At 39.3% G+C, this 18,559-nt stretch overlaps 1 protein-coding gene across 1 annotated transcript in view; it reads right to left on the minus strand.

Annotated features, from left to right (window-relative positions):
* The window catches only part of TTN (titin), a 240,400-nt gene that overhangs the window by 194,311 nt on the left and 27,530 nt on the right, over nucleotides 1-18,559 (minus strand). Inside the window, 17 exon segments of the mRNA XM_054069478.1 lie at nucleotides 4,868-4,924; nucleotides 9,279-9,467; nucleotides 11,631-11,756; nucleotides 11,855-12,139; nucleotides 12,664-12,895; nucleotides 13,097-13,262; nucleotides 13,352-13,493; nucleotides 13,581-13,841; nucleotides 14,278-14,538; nucleotides 14,716-14,976; nucleotides 15,069-15,332; nucleotides 15,788-16,048; nucleotides 16,572-16,832; nucleotides 16,932-17,195; nucleotides 17,300-17,572; nucleotides 17,719-17,985; nucleotides 18,234-18,515. Coding sequence (XP_053925453.1) covers nucleotides 4,868-4,924; nucleotides 9,279-9,467; nucleotides 11,631-11,756; nucleotides 11,855-12,139; nucleotides 12,664-12,895; nucleotides 13,097-13,262; nucleotides 13,352-13,493; nucleotides 13,581-13,841; nucleotides 14,278-14,538; nucleotides 14,716-14,976; nucleotides 15,069-15,332; nucleotides 15,788-16,048; nucleotides 16,572-16,832; nucleotides 16,932-17,195; nucleotides 17,300-17,572; nucleotides 17,719-17,985; nucleotides 18,234-18,515 — 3,852 coding nt within the window.

Here is an 18,559-nt window from a genome sequence, read left to right on the forward strand (position 1 = left end):
CCAGCTCTGAGCCATGGACAACACTGGGCTCTGGGCCTGCAGAAATGTCCTCCCACAGTCCTCCTTCATCCAGGCTATTCTCAGAGGCTTCCTCAGTGGTAGTCTTCTTCTTGTGCCAGGACTCCTTTCTTTGCTCCTTCTGTGCCACAGAATCATCCTTTATTAAACCAACTTTAAAGTGCTGCCTAAAAGAGAAGGCCTCGGTTGTGTTTGGTTCCTGTTGTGTGTCCTTGAGCATCTCCTCAGGGGAATCTGTGCTTTCTGTCTCACAGATGGAGCTGCTTATTCCTGTTGCAAAGACCTTTTCTATCCCAGAACCTTTTTCCTCTTCATTCTGATGCCCAGCCTGGGGTTTCTTTCCACGTGCAGCTTTTTTCAAGTCGATGATGAAGCTGTCACTCTGCAAGTCTGTGGTTTGCAGTTGTTCCCCACTCTCCCACAGGTGTTCCTGCACTCCTCTTTGGAATTCTGCTGTGGACTCCACCAGGAAACTATTATTTTCTCCCTCAAATGAATCCTCTCCACAAACCCTCACCTCTGACTCATGAATTTGTTCAGCAGAAGATCCCTCTTCAGGAGATATCATGATGCTGCCAAGGTCACTATTAGAAATTTGCAAATCAGCCCTTCTCGTTTCTTTTGGTTGTGCCTCCTCCTGGGCACCAACCTCCTGCTGCATCCTGTAGCTGTGACGCAGCTCCTCACTCAGAGACATCTCTTCCACAAGTACCTCATGTTGGTGCATAGGGCAGATGAGCCCACTCACTCCCACTTCCACACTCTCCACAGGTGTGGGGGTTTGTGCCTGTCCTGTGTCCACAGTCTCTGCAGCTGGGAAAGGCTGCACAAGCTTCTTCAGATCAAATGTGATACCGATCTCATCAGTCTCAGAGAGCAGCAGCTGCTCTTTGAAATGCACTTCTTCTAGGTGAACCTCAGCTTCCTCAGTAAAATCCTGAGCTGAGTTTTCTGTGCCATGAGGAGAGAGAGTTAGATCCAAAGAAGAGTTGCCTGCATCAGACTCCATTTCTTGCAGCATTTGCCCATCATTGTGCACTTCCCAGTGTGTGACATCCCCAGCATCAACCATTTCTTCTTTACGAAGATGATCATCAGCCTCGATATCCTGTTTGGTATCAACTGATCTCTCTTGCTGTTTGGCCTGTTCCTCCCGCTGCTCTGTTGTATAGAGGTCATAAAAGCTGAACTGCTCTTTTGTGGGTGTGCTTGCAATGTTATCCTGCAGGAGGGGCACACTTGGCTCTTCTACAAGAGGCGTATCAGGAGACACTGCCTCCCAGCCAGAGCCATTGCTCTCCTCCGTGTAAACCTCACTCTCCTCTTGCACCACAGGTGATACAGGAATGAAAAACTGTGAATCCTCAGATTCCTTTGCCAGAGCAGACTGCTCAGGGGCATGCATTTGCTCCTTCACTTCCATAAATGGTGACTTCAAGATATCCCAGGACAGAGTATCTGTATGTGGCACCACCTTGTCTCCTTCAGCTTCCAGCTCCTCTGAAAAGTGACCTGAGTCCTTGGCTACCAGCTCATGTTCTTCCCTGGACAGGCTGGGATGCAGATCATTGGAATAAGTTCCAAAGCTGTGTGCCTCACAGACAGCTTTTTCCCTGTGCTCTCTCATCTCAGAAATGTTATCCGTATCCCTCACACTTTCTCCTGTGTAACCAGTTTCTTGCCTTGAATAAAGTTCCATGGTATCAAGCACCATCGTTTCCTCTGTCTCACTTTCCTTGAAGTAAGGAGTTTTCTTACATTCCTCTTCCAACTGCTCATCAGGAGATGGAGGTAGCCTCAGGGACCAGGGCAGGTGGGCTTCCTCCTCCTTGGAAGATGTGCTATGTTCCTCTTCATCTTTCCTGAGTGTACTGAGGCCTTGGAGGTGCAGAACATGGTCCATGGTGGGCAGTTCCTCTGTGCCTCCATCCTTGCTATTTAACCTGTGTGCATTGAGCTGCACTGTCAGGTCAGAGGCAGTCTGTGCTGTTCCAGCCACGTTTTTAGCCACACAACAGTACAGCCCAGCATCTGTGACAGAGACCCCTTGGATGTTTAAGCGGTACACGCCATTCTTGCCTTCCTCAAACCTCAGCCTCTCGCTGGCAGAGAGGGTCTGGCCATTCAGGGACCAGGTCACAGTTGGTGGGGGATGCCCAGACACAGCACACTCCAACACCACTGCCTCCCCTTCATGGCAATGAATGTGGGGAGGGGCTTCTGCCACAATTCGGGGTGGCTCATTCCCCACATCAAATGAAAACTTGAACTTGTGTTTTATTGTAGGAGCAGCCTGGCCTGGAGAGGGCCTCGTGGTCTCCCTGATCTCTGTGTCTTGCTCTGGAGTTGGAGTGGGGGCAGTGATTTTGATTTCCACAGGGAGCGCCAACAAGTCTGTGTCTGGAACTGAACCTGGCAGTCTCTGCCCTGCTGTGAAGGTCAGGCCTAGTTCTTCTTCCTCCTTCTCCACCTTCTCCTCCTCCTTTCTCTCTCGCTCCCACTGTTCTTTCTCCTTCACCTTCTCTTCTTCCTCTTCCTCTTTCTTCCCCTCCTCTTCCTTGTCCTTCTTCATGGCCTCATAGGGTGGCATCTGCCGCCTCACATGGAGTGCAGCTGAAGTGCTGACTGTGCCTAGTGGGTTGAAGATCACACAAGTGACAGTGCCACCATGCTGTGGGAGCACAGATGAGAAGGTCAATGTAGAGCAGCACTCTGTGGTGTGAACGCTGGTGCCCCAGATGCGCCCCACGGGCTTGGCATTGTTGTACCAAGTGACTGTGGGCTGTGGGTGGCCGTGGAAGAGGCAAGAGAAGGTGCATCTGTGGCCCTCAACAGCTTCCTTTGGCTTGACCTCCTGTACAAAGAGGGGTGGACATGGCTCCAGGAGCCCACCTAGCACTTGCCATCTCTCCCCTGTGGTCTTAGGCGTGCTGTATTCCTTCACTACCTTCACTGCGAGGGGCTTTGAGCCATCCATTTTGGCAGCAGGCTCAGGTGGGCTGGGCTTCCCAGGAGGACCCCGCTGAGATATGGAAGTGAGAGATTCCTGTTTCTTTTTCAGTGCTGCTCTCTTTGCCTCCCGCAGCCGCTGCAGCTTCCAACGGATCTCTGCATCCAGTAGCTCCTCAGCATCTCCCACTGTGCCACTCTGCTCCCTACCATATGCCAGCCCTGGACGGTGAGGTCCCACCAGTGGTAGCCTCTGGAAACAGATGGTTCGTACCCTGCCTCGGGCTGGGGAGAGGTCCCCAAGCAACTGATCAGCCTCCTGCCCCTTGTCAAACGGTGAACCAGTGCAGCGGAGCACCACCCGAAGCCGGTCCTCCTGCCGCTGCTGCAGCAGACACTCCCACCTCTCCTTCATCCACTCCGCTTTCCCTGCAAAACCCTGGCCCTGCTGCTCCCTACTGTGTGCCACCAGCAGCGAAGCAGTGGACTCAGCTGAGCCCTCACTGTTAATGGCAAATACCCTGTAGCTGCCAGCATCACGCTCCCGCACATCTCGCACCTCCAGACTGGCATGGTGGATATGCTCCTCACTCTCAGTGCGGATCACCTTGCGGCGGTCCTGGTGGACTGGCCGGTTGTTGTGAAACCAAGACATGTGGGGCGCTGGGCATGCCACCAGCTTGCACTGGAAGAGTGCAGGGTCCCCCTCCAAGACAGACCTACACTTAAGGCCCTGTGTGAAGGTGGGTTTACGGTTCTGGGGGCAAGCCAGCAGCGTTGCTGTCCCATGTCCCTCGAGGTTCACCTTGCTGTGCTGCTCTGCAAGAGAAGGAGACTGGGTTACAACATGCCACGCTTCAACTGCCCTTTGATTGAAAAAAATGTAATAGCAATAGATTGAAATAAAAAAATGGGCATGCAACAGATTTAATCACACACCCAGAAAAAAAAAAAGTAATTCACTCACCATATTTGTTCGAATAAACGCAACGCCTTGCTCTGTTTTAAAGATTGACACGAAAATCGTTCGTTGTCTGTTCTTTCTTCAGACTGTGGAAATTTCTTCTTGAACAAGCAAAAATGAATTTCAAAATAACACATTCTTCTGCGTATATGTTTTTGCTGCTTGGAAAAGCTGTGTGTCTTTGGGTGGCAAAGAAGAAAATCTTACCTGACTTGCAGACAGTAGAATAAACGCCCTTTCTGACCCCTCTGTTTGTAGATTAAATGTTCAAACATTTGAGAAAAAATGTTTTGAAAGATAATTAAAAAAAGTCATTAATTAACTAAAATGAAATGAGAAGGCGTTTATTCGAACTAATACAGCCACTAACTTCAGAGTGTTATGCACAGGGAAAAAAGCAAGCAACATGAATCACATATGCTATCTGCAAGCCAGGGTAAGAGATGTATAATGATGAATTATTGTATGTATAAAAGTGCGAGGAATCAATGGAAATGTGTATCTTTCACATATCCTAAACAACAAATACTTCCTAGTATACTTAATCCATCCAATAGTGTCCATTGAACTGACTAATGTTAGGTTGCAATCTTGTTTAAAAATAACATGACCAAGATTTGTGTAACTTCCTTCTGAAGTAAACTATTCCATGCACTCAAAAGGAAACCGAACAAATAAAAGCAAAGCATGAAGTAAAATTTAAGAATATGGTTGCAAAACTATAAATTTGAAGTTTTAAACATATTTTAAAACTTAAATAACCTTATACAGCAAGTAACATTTGCATATCAAAACAAACATGCAACATGTTCCAATATGCTTTAAACTGTGTCTTTCTTTCACCATCAGGCACTACATGTAGGCAGATAAAAGCTTTCCACAATGTTACAAATTACTGGTGCTAATTATTCAGTGTAACATCGTTGGTGACTATACCTTTCAGTTCTGCTTCGATCTCTTCCTCTAGCTTCTCATGAATAATTTTTTCAGGAGCTAGGATAAAAAGACAAAGATTTCTGAGCTATATTTGCTAAATATGCCAATCAACACTTTATGCAGTAAAACATCCAATTTCTTTTGCAAATACACAGAAAGTCACACGTACATACACATAAATGCATGCCAAACAGTTCAAAAACTAGATAAATTTTGAGAACAGAGTAGTCAAATGCTGACAAAATTGTTTGCAACACTTTTCTATAAGATTTGCTTTCTTTTTTGCAGAGTAGGGGAAAGTTTTTCATGTAACATGCCTTTATCATGCCTTAAATTTCTGAAGAAAGCATTCAACAATCCATAGACTAATGAGATGCTTCTTGTTCTTTATCATCTCCAAGAAAATGAATGTACTAGGATGAAATGATGCTATGCACAAGGAGCTGATACTTGGAAGGAACATGCAGTTGCCAACCTGTCACTGTCAGATGGGTGCTGCACTCGGCTTGTCCTGCAGGATTAACTATTCTGCACGTGTATATACCATTGTGGTTCTGACAAACTTTCAACAGTCTTAAACTGCACAGTGGCCCATCACATTTTAAGGAACACAATGCAGATTCCTCAACTATTAGCTGATTGTACAGCCAGACCACGCAAGGTGTAGGTACACCCTTTGTTATGCAAAAGAACAACACATTTTCTCCTTCTTTTACAGTAGCTTCTGAAGGCAGAGTTTTGAGAAACTCTGGTGCTTCGGCGTCAGTTTCTGTGATGTTTTCACATGGCACAACATCAGGATAGTTGACTCTGTTTCTTTGCTTTTCAGTTTCATATGGTCTTTGGGATGGAGATATAAACAAGCTCGAAGTTTTCTTGGAAGATTCTTGCTTAACTTCAGATGCTTTAAACTGACAATCTTTGGCTGCTTTAAAGCTTTTAGTATCTGATTCAAGGATAATTTTTGTTACTGCTTTGGCTTGTGCTTCTTTTGCTAGGTAAGAATAAAGTTAGGATAAGGATTAAGTCAGATGTTTTGCAGGAATACAAAATATCCTTATACTTAGGGGAAAACCACCAATAATTAGAATTGAAAGGATGTCCAGCATATTAGTGCTACAACAACGCTACTAAACATGATCATGATCCATTTAAGAGCTGTATTCCTACTGGTCTAATTCTAGGTACCAGTTAAGCCTATGGTACTTTCATGAGACCGAGACTTGGTCTGTAATGCCTAATAAAAGTATACGTTTGCTTTCAATTTAGAGCCTCAATTTAGAAAGTAGCAGCAGAAGGCTATATAAAGCACTTTGCACAGTTCAAGAGTGAAGAAAAAAACTTCAATATGTAAGAGCCAAATCAACAGGATTTGTTGATATATAATGCTTTCTTTTTATTCATCTTATTCTTCTGCTCTTGATTTCTTTAAGCTCAGCAGAAATACTATCACCTGTCCTGTATCACCTGTATGACCTGGTGATACTACGTTTTTGCAACTTCAGTAGAGGTAGCACTGCTAACATTTTAATAGGCAGGTGTCATGAAGAAGTGGAAGGAGTCACAGCAAAAATAAGTACTTATATCTCAAGGAGAGTGAAGGGTAGAAAACAATTCACTAGTGCAATAGCAATTCATTAGTGCAGTATTACAATACCCATTAATCCTTTCAAGTACCTTAACCTATACTGCCAACATTGGAATTTGAACTGTGGATTTATTGGAAACAAGTTGGACCCATAGAGTTTGAAATGGCCAAGTATCTTGTTCAACATTGCTTATCTGACATTCTTATCTTCCTTAAGCGCCAGCTTAAGGAATTCTCAAAATGTAAAATTCCTGCCAGCCTGTTTCACTTTACATCTCGCTGCATATCATGAAGGACATGAGGAATAAAAAACCTCAGACATCCACGACTTGCTGGGAAGAGGTATGAAGTTACAACACCAACTTCCCGTGTACTGAGTACCATTTCCTAAGCCCTGACATCACTTAAGAATAGAGCTGTAAATGTGGAAAAAAAATTCCAAAGAATTATTATTAGAGATTCCTCAATTAAATACTGATATTAAAGGAAATAAGAGTGAGCTGTAGGCAGTGATAATGAAGTTGCAAAAGTTATGTCATAATGTTAAAAGTCAGATAACCACCTTTGACTGTTAGTATTGCAGCAGTTGTTGTCCCTCCATAATCATTATACACAGTACAACTGTACAGTCCTTGATCTGTCAGCTGGGAATTTAAGATTGTGAGCAGTAGGACACTTCCAGTTTGCGATATCTTCAGTTTTTCAGATACTTCTATCCTTTCACCTTCGTGGGCCCAAAGAAACTCAGAAAATAATTCATTTTCTAAGACACATATGAACTGAGCGGTGTCACCACATTTTACAGCTAGGTCTCTGAGCTGTAAGACAATCTTTGGAGGGACGTCTTTCATTTCTTCAGCAGTAGCCGCAGACATCCTGGTGCTATGAGATGTTTGGGAAAGGATTGTTGTGTGCATGGCTTTCACTTCTTCAACTGATGTAGTTTTCATGGTTAAACTTTCTGATACATTTTCAATAACCTGTACACTCAATTCCTGTGATGGTTGTTGCAGTGATTTGAATTCTTTTTGATAAGTTTTGATATTCTTCTTTGGAAGAGAAGCAACATGAAGTTCTGATGTAGCCTGTGACTGGACAGACACTTTTACATCTTTCCCAGAACTTTGCCTATCTAGGGCTTGCACTGTGTAATCAAGTAACAAAAATAACAACAGTATTAATATCTAGAGAACTTTACTGGGCCATGCTCTGAATAAAATCAAACAGAATGGAGGATGAAAATGAATGATCTTCATTTGAAAATTCAGCATGCCAGATGCACTGTGCTCTTGACACAAAGTTTATCCATACACATATATGAATGACAAGTGATGCCTAAGATAGTCATGCAGCTGATACATAGGTGAAGCATGTCTCTGAAGTTGTCCATTTTAGTATTAGAAACTTGTTATGGTACTTTCTGAATGAGATACTTTTCTTTCTTTCTTACAAGATACTGCAAAATACTATAAAATACTATAGAAAATGCTGTAACGCTATAATGCTATAATGATCACTCAACTACTTGTTTTAAAAATCCAAATGCCTTCAGTAAAATAATTCTGTTCTTTGGCCTATATCAAGGTGCTAATTTCCAAATGTTAAAGCTTAAACAGAATAAACAAGAGTGGCTAGTTTACAGAGAGTAGGTATTACTAACATTAGCAGGTAAAGAAAAGGTGCGAAACAAGGAATGAAGAACATTAGTAATAACATAAAAGTGTGGTGTACAACAAACTGAATCCCTTTGAAGTAAAAATGGGGCTTTACCTTCTGCGGTCACTGTAAGTGTAGCTGTACAAGTTGTTTCTCCAGCACTATTTCTTGCCTTGCAAGAGTATTGGCCAGCATGCTCTAAGAAAACATCTACTATTATCAGCATAGCTGTGCCTGTAGACTCATCAAAGTGGAAAACTAAATCCTTTTTTGGCAACATGAGATGCTGATTATGAAACCACTGGATTTTTGGTTTGGGCATGCCAGACACTCTAGCTTGAAATCTGACTGATTCCCCACTGCATACCCTGCAGCTTGAAATAGGCTGGATAAAGGTGGGCCTTAGGCCAATAGATTCCTCCTTAAGTGAAACAGATGAAGAAACAAGCCAATGGGACTCTGATGTAAATTCTTCAACCTTTTTAAATCCTGAAAAGAAGCATGCCAACTTTTAATTTCTTACCCTACGCTACAAAAAATTTTCTCTCATTCAAGATGTTTTTTTCTAACTTGCAACTTAACAGCATTAATTATTCTAATTTATCATCATCATTAATAAAATCTGTTGCAAAAAGAGAATAAATATTTATGGTTAAATAACATCAAGGACAATACAAATTATCCAGGCAATATTCATGTTCTAAAACTTTAGTCAATGTTTCATCAATTCATATGAATGCAAACTATTTCTTTTCAGCTACACATGTACCTAGTACGCTCCTTTATCTAACATGCTTTCCAACATGTTCAAAGTAATTTATTTTACACAAAACTTCTTACTAGATTCTGGTCACAGTCAAATCAAAGAGTGTGTAAGCAAAGAACATCCATTAGAAAGGTTTCTATCACATTTGATGCATGACAGATTCTAATACTGGAGAAAATGAAGAGGTGAACAGCATGGAACATTGAAAAATTGTGAAATAAGTGCATGACCTATTTTTTTGAGACGTAAATGTATGCTGTGAACATTGTAAATTGTAGCAATTAATTGAGTTAAAAGACAACATGACAGACAACAACTCACATATATTCATCAGTGTATATTAAGATTAGTATTGGATCACGACCTAAGCAAGATATCTTTTTTAACTTTTCACACCGTACCTTCTAACTTCAAGGTAGCAGTGCTCGTCACTTGGCCTACAGAATTACTAGCCACAAAGGTATAGATTCCTTCATCCTCTGGATAAGCTTCAGCAATCTCCAGCTGGTAAGTGTCTTCAAACTGAGTCATTCTGAAAAACCGTGATGGCTTGATCTCTCTCTCTTTGCTATACCAAGAGACTTTCAGGTCTGCTTAAGCAACAGAAAGGAGAAAAAAATGTATAAGTTATGATACTAGACTACTACATTATTTTTATGTTTATATCTGTCAGAAATCTTAATCTCAGTACTTTTTTAAAGTTTAAATTTACTTGTATTACTCTGGTAATGTATGATCAATGCAAACTGGCCTACATGTTATTTTAAGTTTTGATTTCTGCATTGGAAATATTTGTACAGGAAAACTGATTCTAGTGCTGCTATATTCCTGAGTACAAATAATTTTTCCTTTCCCCTCTCAATGTACAAATTTAAATATATTTTGCTATTACTAAAATCAGAGAAAGTCTCATCTTTTAAAATGGATTCTGCTACAATTGCCTGATTAAACAGGCTTTAAAATCACTAGATTGAACTGGACCGGTACAAGAAATTAAAATTGAGTATCCTTTCGCTAAGGACGGTCCCTTGCCTCTTTTTGTCGCTAATATTATAAGTTTTTACACCTTTTTTCTCAAGAAATAACTTGTCTTTGTAGCTTTGTAAAGTTCCTATATAAACTGTTGTGTTACTTGACTTGTACAGATTCTTGTAGACTCAGGGAAGCAGAGGACCAAAGCAGACTTCAACCTTGCCTCTCTGACTGGCACTATAGTACAACCACGAATCAACTGTTTTCACACAAACGATGTGGTATTACTGTCATCAGAAGAACGAGACAGTGTTTTCAATAGCCAGTCACATAGTGTGTACTGTTAAAAAACTGTATTTACAATCGTGTATTATCTAACCTAATATAACAGGTTTTCACAATATAAGTGAGAGATATGGAAATCAATTTGAATACAGTATTCAATAAAGGAAATTTTCAATAGGAAAAATATTGTCACTGAACGGTTATCAAGCATTGGAACAGGTTGCCTAGGGAATTGGTTGAGGTGCCATCTCTTGAGGTATTTAAAAGACGTGTAGATGTGGTACTTAGGAACATAGTTTAGTGGTTCACTTGGCAGTGTGAGGTTTATGGTTGGGCTCGGTGATATTAAAGGTCTTCTGAAGCCCAAACAAGTCTATGATTCTTTGAAAGGGAACCTAGATGTAGGATCCTTATACTCTGTGCTGCAAACGCAGCTTCCATATTCACATAAATATAGTTCCTGTAAAAAAAATCACACCAGCATGCTTTGCAGAGACAGCAGGCCGGTCTTTCCAACGTACATTTTGTGAGTTTTAGCACCACTTCTAAAGCAGAATCGAATGTGTTGTAAAGCTTTTCTAAAAAAACTGGAGTCTGATTTCAGGTGGTGGAAATGTAAAGTATATATATTTGTAAATTGTATTTACCAATATAATATTACCAATATATTATGTATTCTGTATTGATTTTTACACAATCATTACTCAGGATTACTTTTAAATTTGGAACGTTATTTATCTTTAAATAACTAAATCCTTTGGCATTGGAACTGGATCTTATTCTGTCGTTTACCATGTGCATATTTTATTACTAGTCATACTCAATAAATAATTGAATTGAAGAAAGGTAGCTTTGTTTGATTTTGTGTCAACTTGGAAAGAATTATTTTGCAGAATGATATACTATGCAACTAAAACCAAACTTCTTTAAGGAAAATCCACACTTAAAAAGACAATGCGCAAAAATCTTTTTATCTTAGGAAAACAAATGTAATGGCATTTTACTGTTTACAGAGTGATATGAGATACTTAGGAATATTTGAACAATGGTTGAGGCACAGTTTCAGTCTGTTTTTTAGTTAATTGAGGTGACACTTTCATCAGTAACTTAGTCATATTCATTTAATATGATAATGCTTTCCACCAGGATACTTCATGTTTTGAAACAGCGTTTTTAATTACCAACACATTTTCCCAACATCAGTCAGCATTTGAAACACTGGAAAGTTTCCAAAGACAATTTTTTTGAAACAGATCTTCTTTTTGGAAATGCTTAATGTTTACAGCAGTTTAGAACTCTTATGCTGAATGCCATCTTTGGCATATAGCTTGCTCAGCTGACAGTTGTCAGTGAGTAACACTTTGCTGTGTGCATATATCAAATAACTGTACTTCTAGGGAAAGATGGATCCAGCAAATATATGGTACTGTATTTTCTGAGTTCAAGATGAAAAATTCTGAGAGATGAGATGACATATAGGATTTCTTTAAACCTACCTGTCCCTGTAACTCTGCACTGAAAACGAGCAGACTGCCCCTCAGATGTAACAGCATCACGTAATGGTATTATGACGGCAGGTGGATACACTGGCAATTCTAGCTCAGGAGAAACAACTTCTGGGACTAAAGAATAACAAAGAGAAGTAGTTTTTAAAGGTGAAGATCACACACATGTTGACAATCTCATTTCACAGACATTGTTATGAGCATGGGAAACTCACTTTCCACTGAAAGTGAAGCTGAAGTTGTAGCAACTCCATAGTCATTTTTTGCCTCACAGGTGTACACTGCTGCATCTTCAGGGAAAGTTTCAATCAGTAATAGAGTATATTCTTGTGCGTCATGAAGGAATTTGCACTTGAAACCTGGAGAAAGCTGCTGATCATCTTTGTACCAGGAGATTTTGGGCTGCGGTTTGCCTGATATCATAGCACAGAAGCGAGCAGGTTTGCCAGCCTCCACAGTGGTTGGCTCTAGCTCCTGAATAATCTGAGGTGGCTCTGGAGCTACAAATTGTAGGGAGTAAGGGGAGAGGAGGAAGAAGGAGAAAGATAAATCTCATTATTAATATTTATCAAAGCTTCAAACCTTTCTTTTTTTTAATCTTATTATTCCCAGTCTTGCATGCCCATGAAAGTCTACCATTTTCCTTGATGCAGGGACAATGATCTAACATTAAGGACCTTAATGTACTAAATTGTGTTGGTCTAAGTGTTTTCTGGCAAAATGTGCCCAAGAATTGTTAGGTTGAACCCTCTGGCAAGGCATATTTTTCCATACGAACAAATCAGTTTCAGTAGGACTTGAAACTTTCCTAAACAAATACAGTGGGAAGAAGAACTGCCTACAACACTTTCATCAGCTATTTCAGTAGATCAAGGAACATCCATATACCTAAGGATTTCAGTAGTGTTCCAGACATAAGGTTCTCTTTCGATTTTTGGGTTTTTTTTTACAGAAAATCTATGTAGAAATCAGAAAAATGCATGGTAATAAATACAGTCAAAGTGTTGTTTGTGGAGTCACATACCATTCACATAAAGAACAACAGAACTCCTATTCCGTCCTGCAACAAAAGTATATTCTCCAGCATCAGAGTAGGTGGTTTCAAAGATGGTCATTCGATGAACTCTCCTTTCTACCACATAGCTGTATCTTTCCTCATATTGGAAGTTGATCTCAATACCATCCTTGTACCACTGTGGTTCAATATCATCTTCATTGACTTCAAACTCAATTTCAGCTCTTTGTCTCTCAATGACCTTTGATCAAGAGGAGTAAATATTAGAAATATTATTTGTTTTTACACATGATCCCACATTCCAGTTTCCTAGAAGAAGGTGCTGACCTTGATTAAAATTTTTTTTGTTAAGACTCTTGCTGGTCAGACATTGTTGCACTTTGTTACATTATTCTTTGAGTGACAAAGTTATGAACTATTTATTCTTCTGTATAGGCCATACCTGAATGTCTTTACGGATGCTTCTAATACGAATGTCACGACCTTCTACAATCAAATTAGCACTTGATGTGTTTCCACCTGCTACTACAGTGTATTGACCAGCATCAGACATTCTTGTGGAAGCAATGATGAGGCGATGGACATATTTCTCTCTTTGAATTTTTATCCTAAGGGCAAAAGAAAAGAAAATGAGCAAGTTATTTCCTAGGGTGAAGAACATAATGAAAGACAATATGGTGTAGGAGTAATCATTTACCTGTCACCAATTTGGAGTTCTTGTCCATCCTTCATCCACTGGACCTGAATATCAGGTTCTGAAATTTCACATTCAAAAATAGCCCTCTTCTTCTCCACAACCTTGATGTCTTTAATATGCTTCCTAAATTCGATGTGACGAGCTAGGGCAGAAAAAAAGTAGAATGAGTGCCATGATGCTGTTTAAAGCACTAGAATTTACTAAATATACAAATCAAGAGGGCAAATACCTTCCACATATAAAGTGGCCGATGAAGCTGCTTTTCCAGCGACAAAAGTGTATTCTGCAGCATCACCAAAATGCACATTCCTTATGGAGAGGGAGTGTGTGAGCTTCTTTGTTCTTATCTGGCATTTATCAGTTGATTTTATTTCTACGCCGTTCTTTAACCATTTATATGAGATACCTTCATAGTTAACAGTAACTTCAAATGTTATTGTATCTTTCTCTTCAGCATTGATGTCTTTTAGCATAGAGGTAATTAGGATGGCTAAAAGAAAGTAAATTGACATGGTTTGAGTTTTTTTTGTTCTGTTTCACTGTATTTTAAACACATGTTAACAGGATCATTGATATTTAAAATTCATTAAGACAGATTCTGATTTTTTTGTAAAAGGAAAGCTCTGTGTCCAGAATCAATACTACAATTAAATATCCAAAAACTTCTGAATGATGTAGGAATCCGAACTCTGTCTGCTATGGTGACTTGGTGTTCAGGCGTATTGGCCTAAACAGAAGAATGTAGAATCTGACTTTCAAGTTCACAGTTGCAGATCTCTTTTAAAACTGTAATTGAGGCTGTTTAGGATTATCTGAAAATACCTCCAAGAATTTGGTTTTTTTTCTGAACATGCAAGTGCACGTATTAACACAATCTCTGTTGTTAGTAACTGTAAAGTATTGTGGTTAATTTCATTTTTACATACGTTTTACAGTCAGAGTTGCACTGACTCTGTCATTTCCACAGACAAAGGTGTACTCTGCAGAATCTTCACTGCTTGTGTTCATGATATTGAGCTGATGGAGTTTCCCTTGGACCACTATTTTGAACTTTTCACTCATTTCAATCTCCACACCATTTTTCAACCAGACAGCAGGCACATTGAAATGAGAAACTTCACACTGAAAAGAGGCAGTTTTGGTCTCAGGGACCTCAATATTTTTCATGGTCTTTGTGATGTGTATGCCTAAGGGGGTGGGGGGTGGGAAGATAAAAGAAAATAAAGGAATTTTCAAGAGTCAGTATTTGTGGAAGTCTGTAAACAAACAAACAAACAAACAAGCAAGCATAACAGGTTATTGTCAGTTCAAGGCATTCAATATGAATTGGTGTAGCAATGACCTTACAAACTTACAATACTTACTTTCCACAAACAGCTTTGCTTTACACTCAATTTGCCCAACAAGGGCTGTGTATTCCCCAGCATCAGCGGGAGATACATTATGCAGCATAAGCTTGTGAACTTTCCTTTGAGAAATCATCTTGTATTTATCACTTTGTTTAAGCTCAATGTTTTTGTGGAACCATCGGACTGGTACAGTATCGTGAGATACACTCAGTTCAAAGGAGACAACAGCATTTTCCAAAGCAGTCACATCCTTTGGCTTTTTGATGATCTTGACAGCTTGAGGAAAAAAGTTAACAAGATTCAGCAGCGTGTTTGATTTGAATTATAAACCACACATTAAGACACATATTGAAACCAAGTTCACTTACTTTCCACATGAAGTCTGGCATTTGCTCCTATTTTTCCAAGCTTAAAGCTATAAACAGACTCATCAGTGACAACACAGTTTTTTATTTTCAGTGTGTGAATAGTTCCTTTCACTGAAATTTCATATTTGTCATTTGATTCAAGTTCAACACCATTTTTAATCCACAGAGCTCCTTTCACATCAGGGTGGGTCAGTTCTACACTGAAAACTGCCTCCTGTGTTTCTGTCACAGTTAAGTTCTTTAATGTCTTCTTTATCTTAACAGCTAGGGAAAAAAACAAGCAAAAATAACTTGACAAAACAGATCAAAAATTAAAATTATAGTAGACGTCATAATCTTAATAAAACTGAACCACGGCATTTCATTTTAAAATCTGGTATGTATGTATTGCTTTATGCCACCAAAGTGGCATGCTTGTAATATTTATTATAGCATCCATAAGAAACGGGGTTTTATTTGATATTATTAATACACCACTAGCAAAGAGTGACTAGCAGCTAGCCAGTACCTTGAAAAAAATGTACTTTCAGTAAAATACCGTACAAAATTCCAAATATGAAGACTCCAAAACAAAGTTTGGTACCTCAGAAAGTGCATCACAATATATGTTTTTAAGAAATGAAGCAATATATGGTTAAATCTTGGGACCTAATCCAGGAAACAGTGAGTAATGCTGGACCGAGTCTTAAATTCATCAATTGCTTATAAAAAATACTGACCTTCCACCTTCAGTTTAGCCGAAGTCTTTGAGCTTGCTATTTCGTAACTGTATTCACCCATATCATCCAGTTTTGTGACAGGGATGTTGAGCCTTCTCTTTACACCATCAGATTCAGCACGGTACTGATCTGTCATAGATAAAGGTCTACCATTTTTTAACCACTGGCCATCTGATTCAGGATTTGCCACCTCACATTCAAAAACAGCTGCCTGGGACTCAGCCACAGTTAGGTCAGTGAGAGGCTTTGAAATGGCACCACCTGTTGGGAAGAAAAAAAAGCACATGTTTTTTGTTGTATTGCTGTTCAATCTTCCCCCCCCCACGTACAGAAAATGCAATCACGTGAATATTTGGTGCTGAAATTCTTTGCTCTAATTTGCAGCATGTTCATGGACATTCTGAGTTCTGTGAAACAGCAAGAACATCACAAAAAGGTGTTTTTTACGTCTTTCCCAGTTATTGTCTTTTATTATTTTTATTATCAGCAGAGGCATACTGAACATTAAAGACAAAAACCTTTCTTTTACATTAATTACATCAAAAGCATACTATGTCCTTCTGCGTATGGCTCTGACTTAGCAAAACATATAGCATTTACTTGAAGGCTTTGTGGAATTCAAATTATAGCGAGGACAAAAGACAAGAGGAAAAGCAAGAATAATGTAGGAAAAAAATATAAATTAAAGGAAAAAAGTACAGAAATAGCACAATTGCTACAAGTACCTTAACCCTTGTTTTTCAATAACAGTGAAATAAAAATCTTGGACTTTAACTTTACTAACCTGCTACTGTAAGTTTTCCAGAGGTTTTCTTCTCTCCAGCATAAAATACGTATTCTCCTTCATCATCTTTCATCATCTTCACCACTGTCAATTTATATATTTTGCCATGTGCTTCAATTTTATATTTAGGACCAGCCTTGATCTCTTGACCTTTGAAATGCCAAATCACATCAATCCCTGAATGGGAGAGCTCGACCTCAAAGCATACATTCTGTGTTTCAGTGCAGGTGATGTCATGAAGACCTCTAATAATCTGAATTTCTATTAAAAGAACACATTACAAATATATTAGTTGATTCCAGATTTTTGGATTTAAAGAAATAATTTCGCAAAAAACTGTACATCTTAAAAGAAACTTACTTTCAACTGTGACATTGCAGCTTGTTTCAACTTTGCCAACCATAAGCTTATACTGTCCTTCATCTGATGCATGGGTTCTGGTAAGCACTAGCCTCTGCTTAGTGCCTTTACATACAGCTTGTACACGTTCATCAGGCTTTATCTGATGATCATTTAGGTACCATTTGGAGGAAGACACATCGGGTGCTGAAACTTTGCATTCGAGGATAGCTTTTGTTCCTTCAATTACGCGAACATCTTTCAGAGGCACCATTATTTCAACACCTGTCAAGTTCAAAAATATTCATCATGAAAAAAAACTATACCTTTAGGAATTAATCCTAAAGGATCCATAAATCAAACACTTCACTTATCACGACAGTACTTACTGTACACTGTGACATGTCCAGTGGTTGACAGTTCAAGATCAGGAACACTAAAAGAGTAAGTTCCACTATCTTCCTTTGTTGCATCTTCTATCAGCAACATGTGTGATTGTTTATCCAAAACAATGTGAATACGATCACTTGATTGAATTTCATGACCATCTTTCATCCATACGCCTTCCACGTTTTCTAGGGAGACTTTAACTTCGAGTTGTACAATATCTCCCTCACAGACTTTTTGATCAGTAAGTCCTTGAAGAATAGCCATGGGACGAGCTGTAGAATGAAATTAAATTAATTAATCTTCATAGCAGATAAGCAGAATATTGAATAATAAGACAATATGGCTTTGTAGTGATATAACTCTAATAAATATAGAAAATCTATAATATAGAGACAATGTAGGTATTAGAAATGCTTACGCTTCATCTTCAGTTTGCAGCGAGTCCTTTTTCCATCAACAACAAAGCTATACTCTCCTTGATCATCTTTATTAACATCTTTAATGGTGAGAATTTGGCGACCACGGCGGGACGCAATCACATATTTATGATTAGAAGTGAGTTCAACATCACCGTGATACCATTTCCCCTCTACATCTTCTGGGGAAACCTCACATTCAAGTTCACCTGAGAAGGTTTCTGGCACTTCAACATCCTCAAGTTCTTTAATAAACTCAACCACAGCACCTACAGGCAAAAATAATTACGTTCATGAACAAGCTTGATTAGATACCCTTGATGAAAACATTTCTTATTAAAGGAACCTAAGGAAATTAACATATATATGGCGTAACTATTTCACATAACTATATCTCCAAATTTTCATATTGGATTCTAAGAATATGTAATCAGGTTGAACATTTCTTAGTGCATTTCTTCCTGATGCTGATTTCACTTTAACAGCATTGAATGGTACTCAGCTGTGTGCTTCTTACCTTCAACAGTAAGCTTTGCAGTAGTTTTTATGGATTCATCTTCTACCAGTGCACAGCTGTAGTCATCAGAATCAGACATTTCAATTGCTAGTACAGAAAGAAAATGAGCCTTTCTGTCTGAGTGCATCCTGTATTTGTCGCCAGAATGAATCTCAATTCCATCCTTAAACCATTTCACTTTGACAAAGGGTTCCGATGTCTCACATTCAAATGTTGCCATGGAGTCTCTTTCTTTAGCAATGATATCTTGTAACTTCTGAGTGAAGCTGATTAACTGCTTGGCTGCAAAAGAATATGTAATGAATCAAAAGTGCACTGGCCATATA

This window comes from Cuculus canorus, chromosome 6 (genome assembly GCF_017976375.1).
Source record: "Cuculus canorus isolate bCucCan1 chromosome 6, bCucCan1.pri, whole genome shotgun sequence".
NCBI lineage: Eukaryota > Metazoa > Chordata > Aves > Cuculiformes > Cuculidae > Cuculus > Cuculus canorus.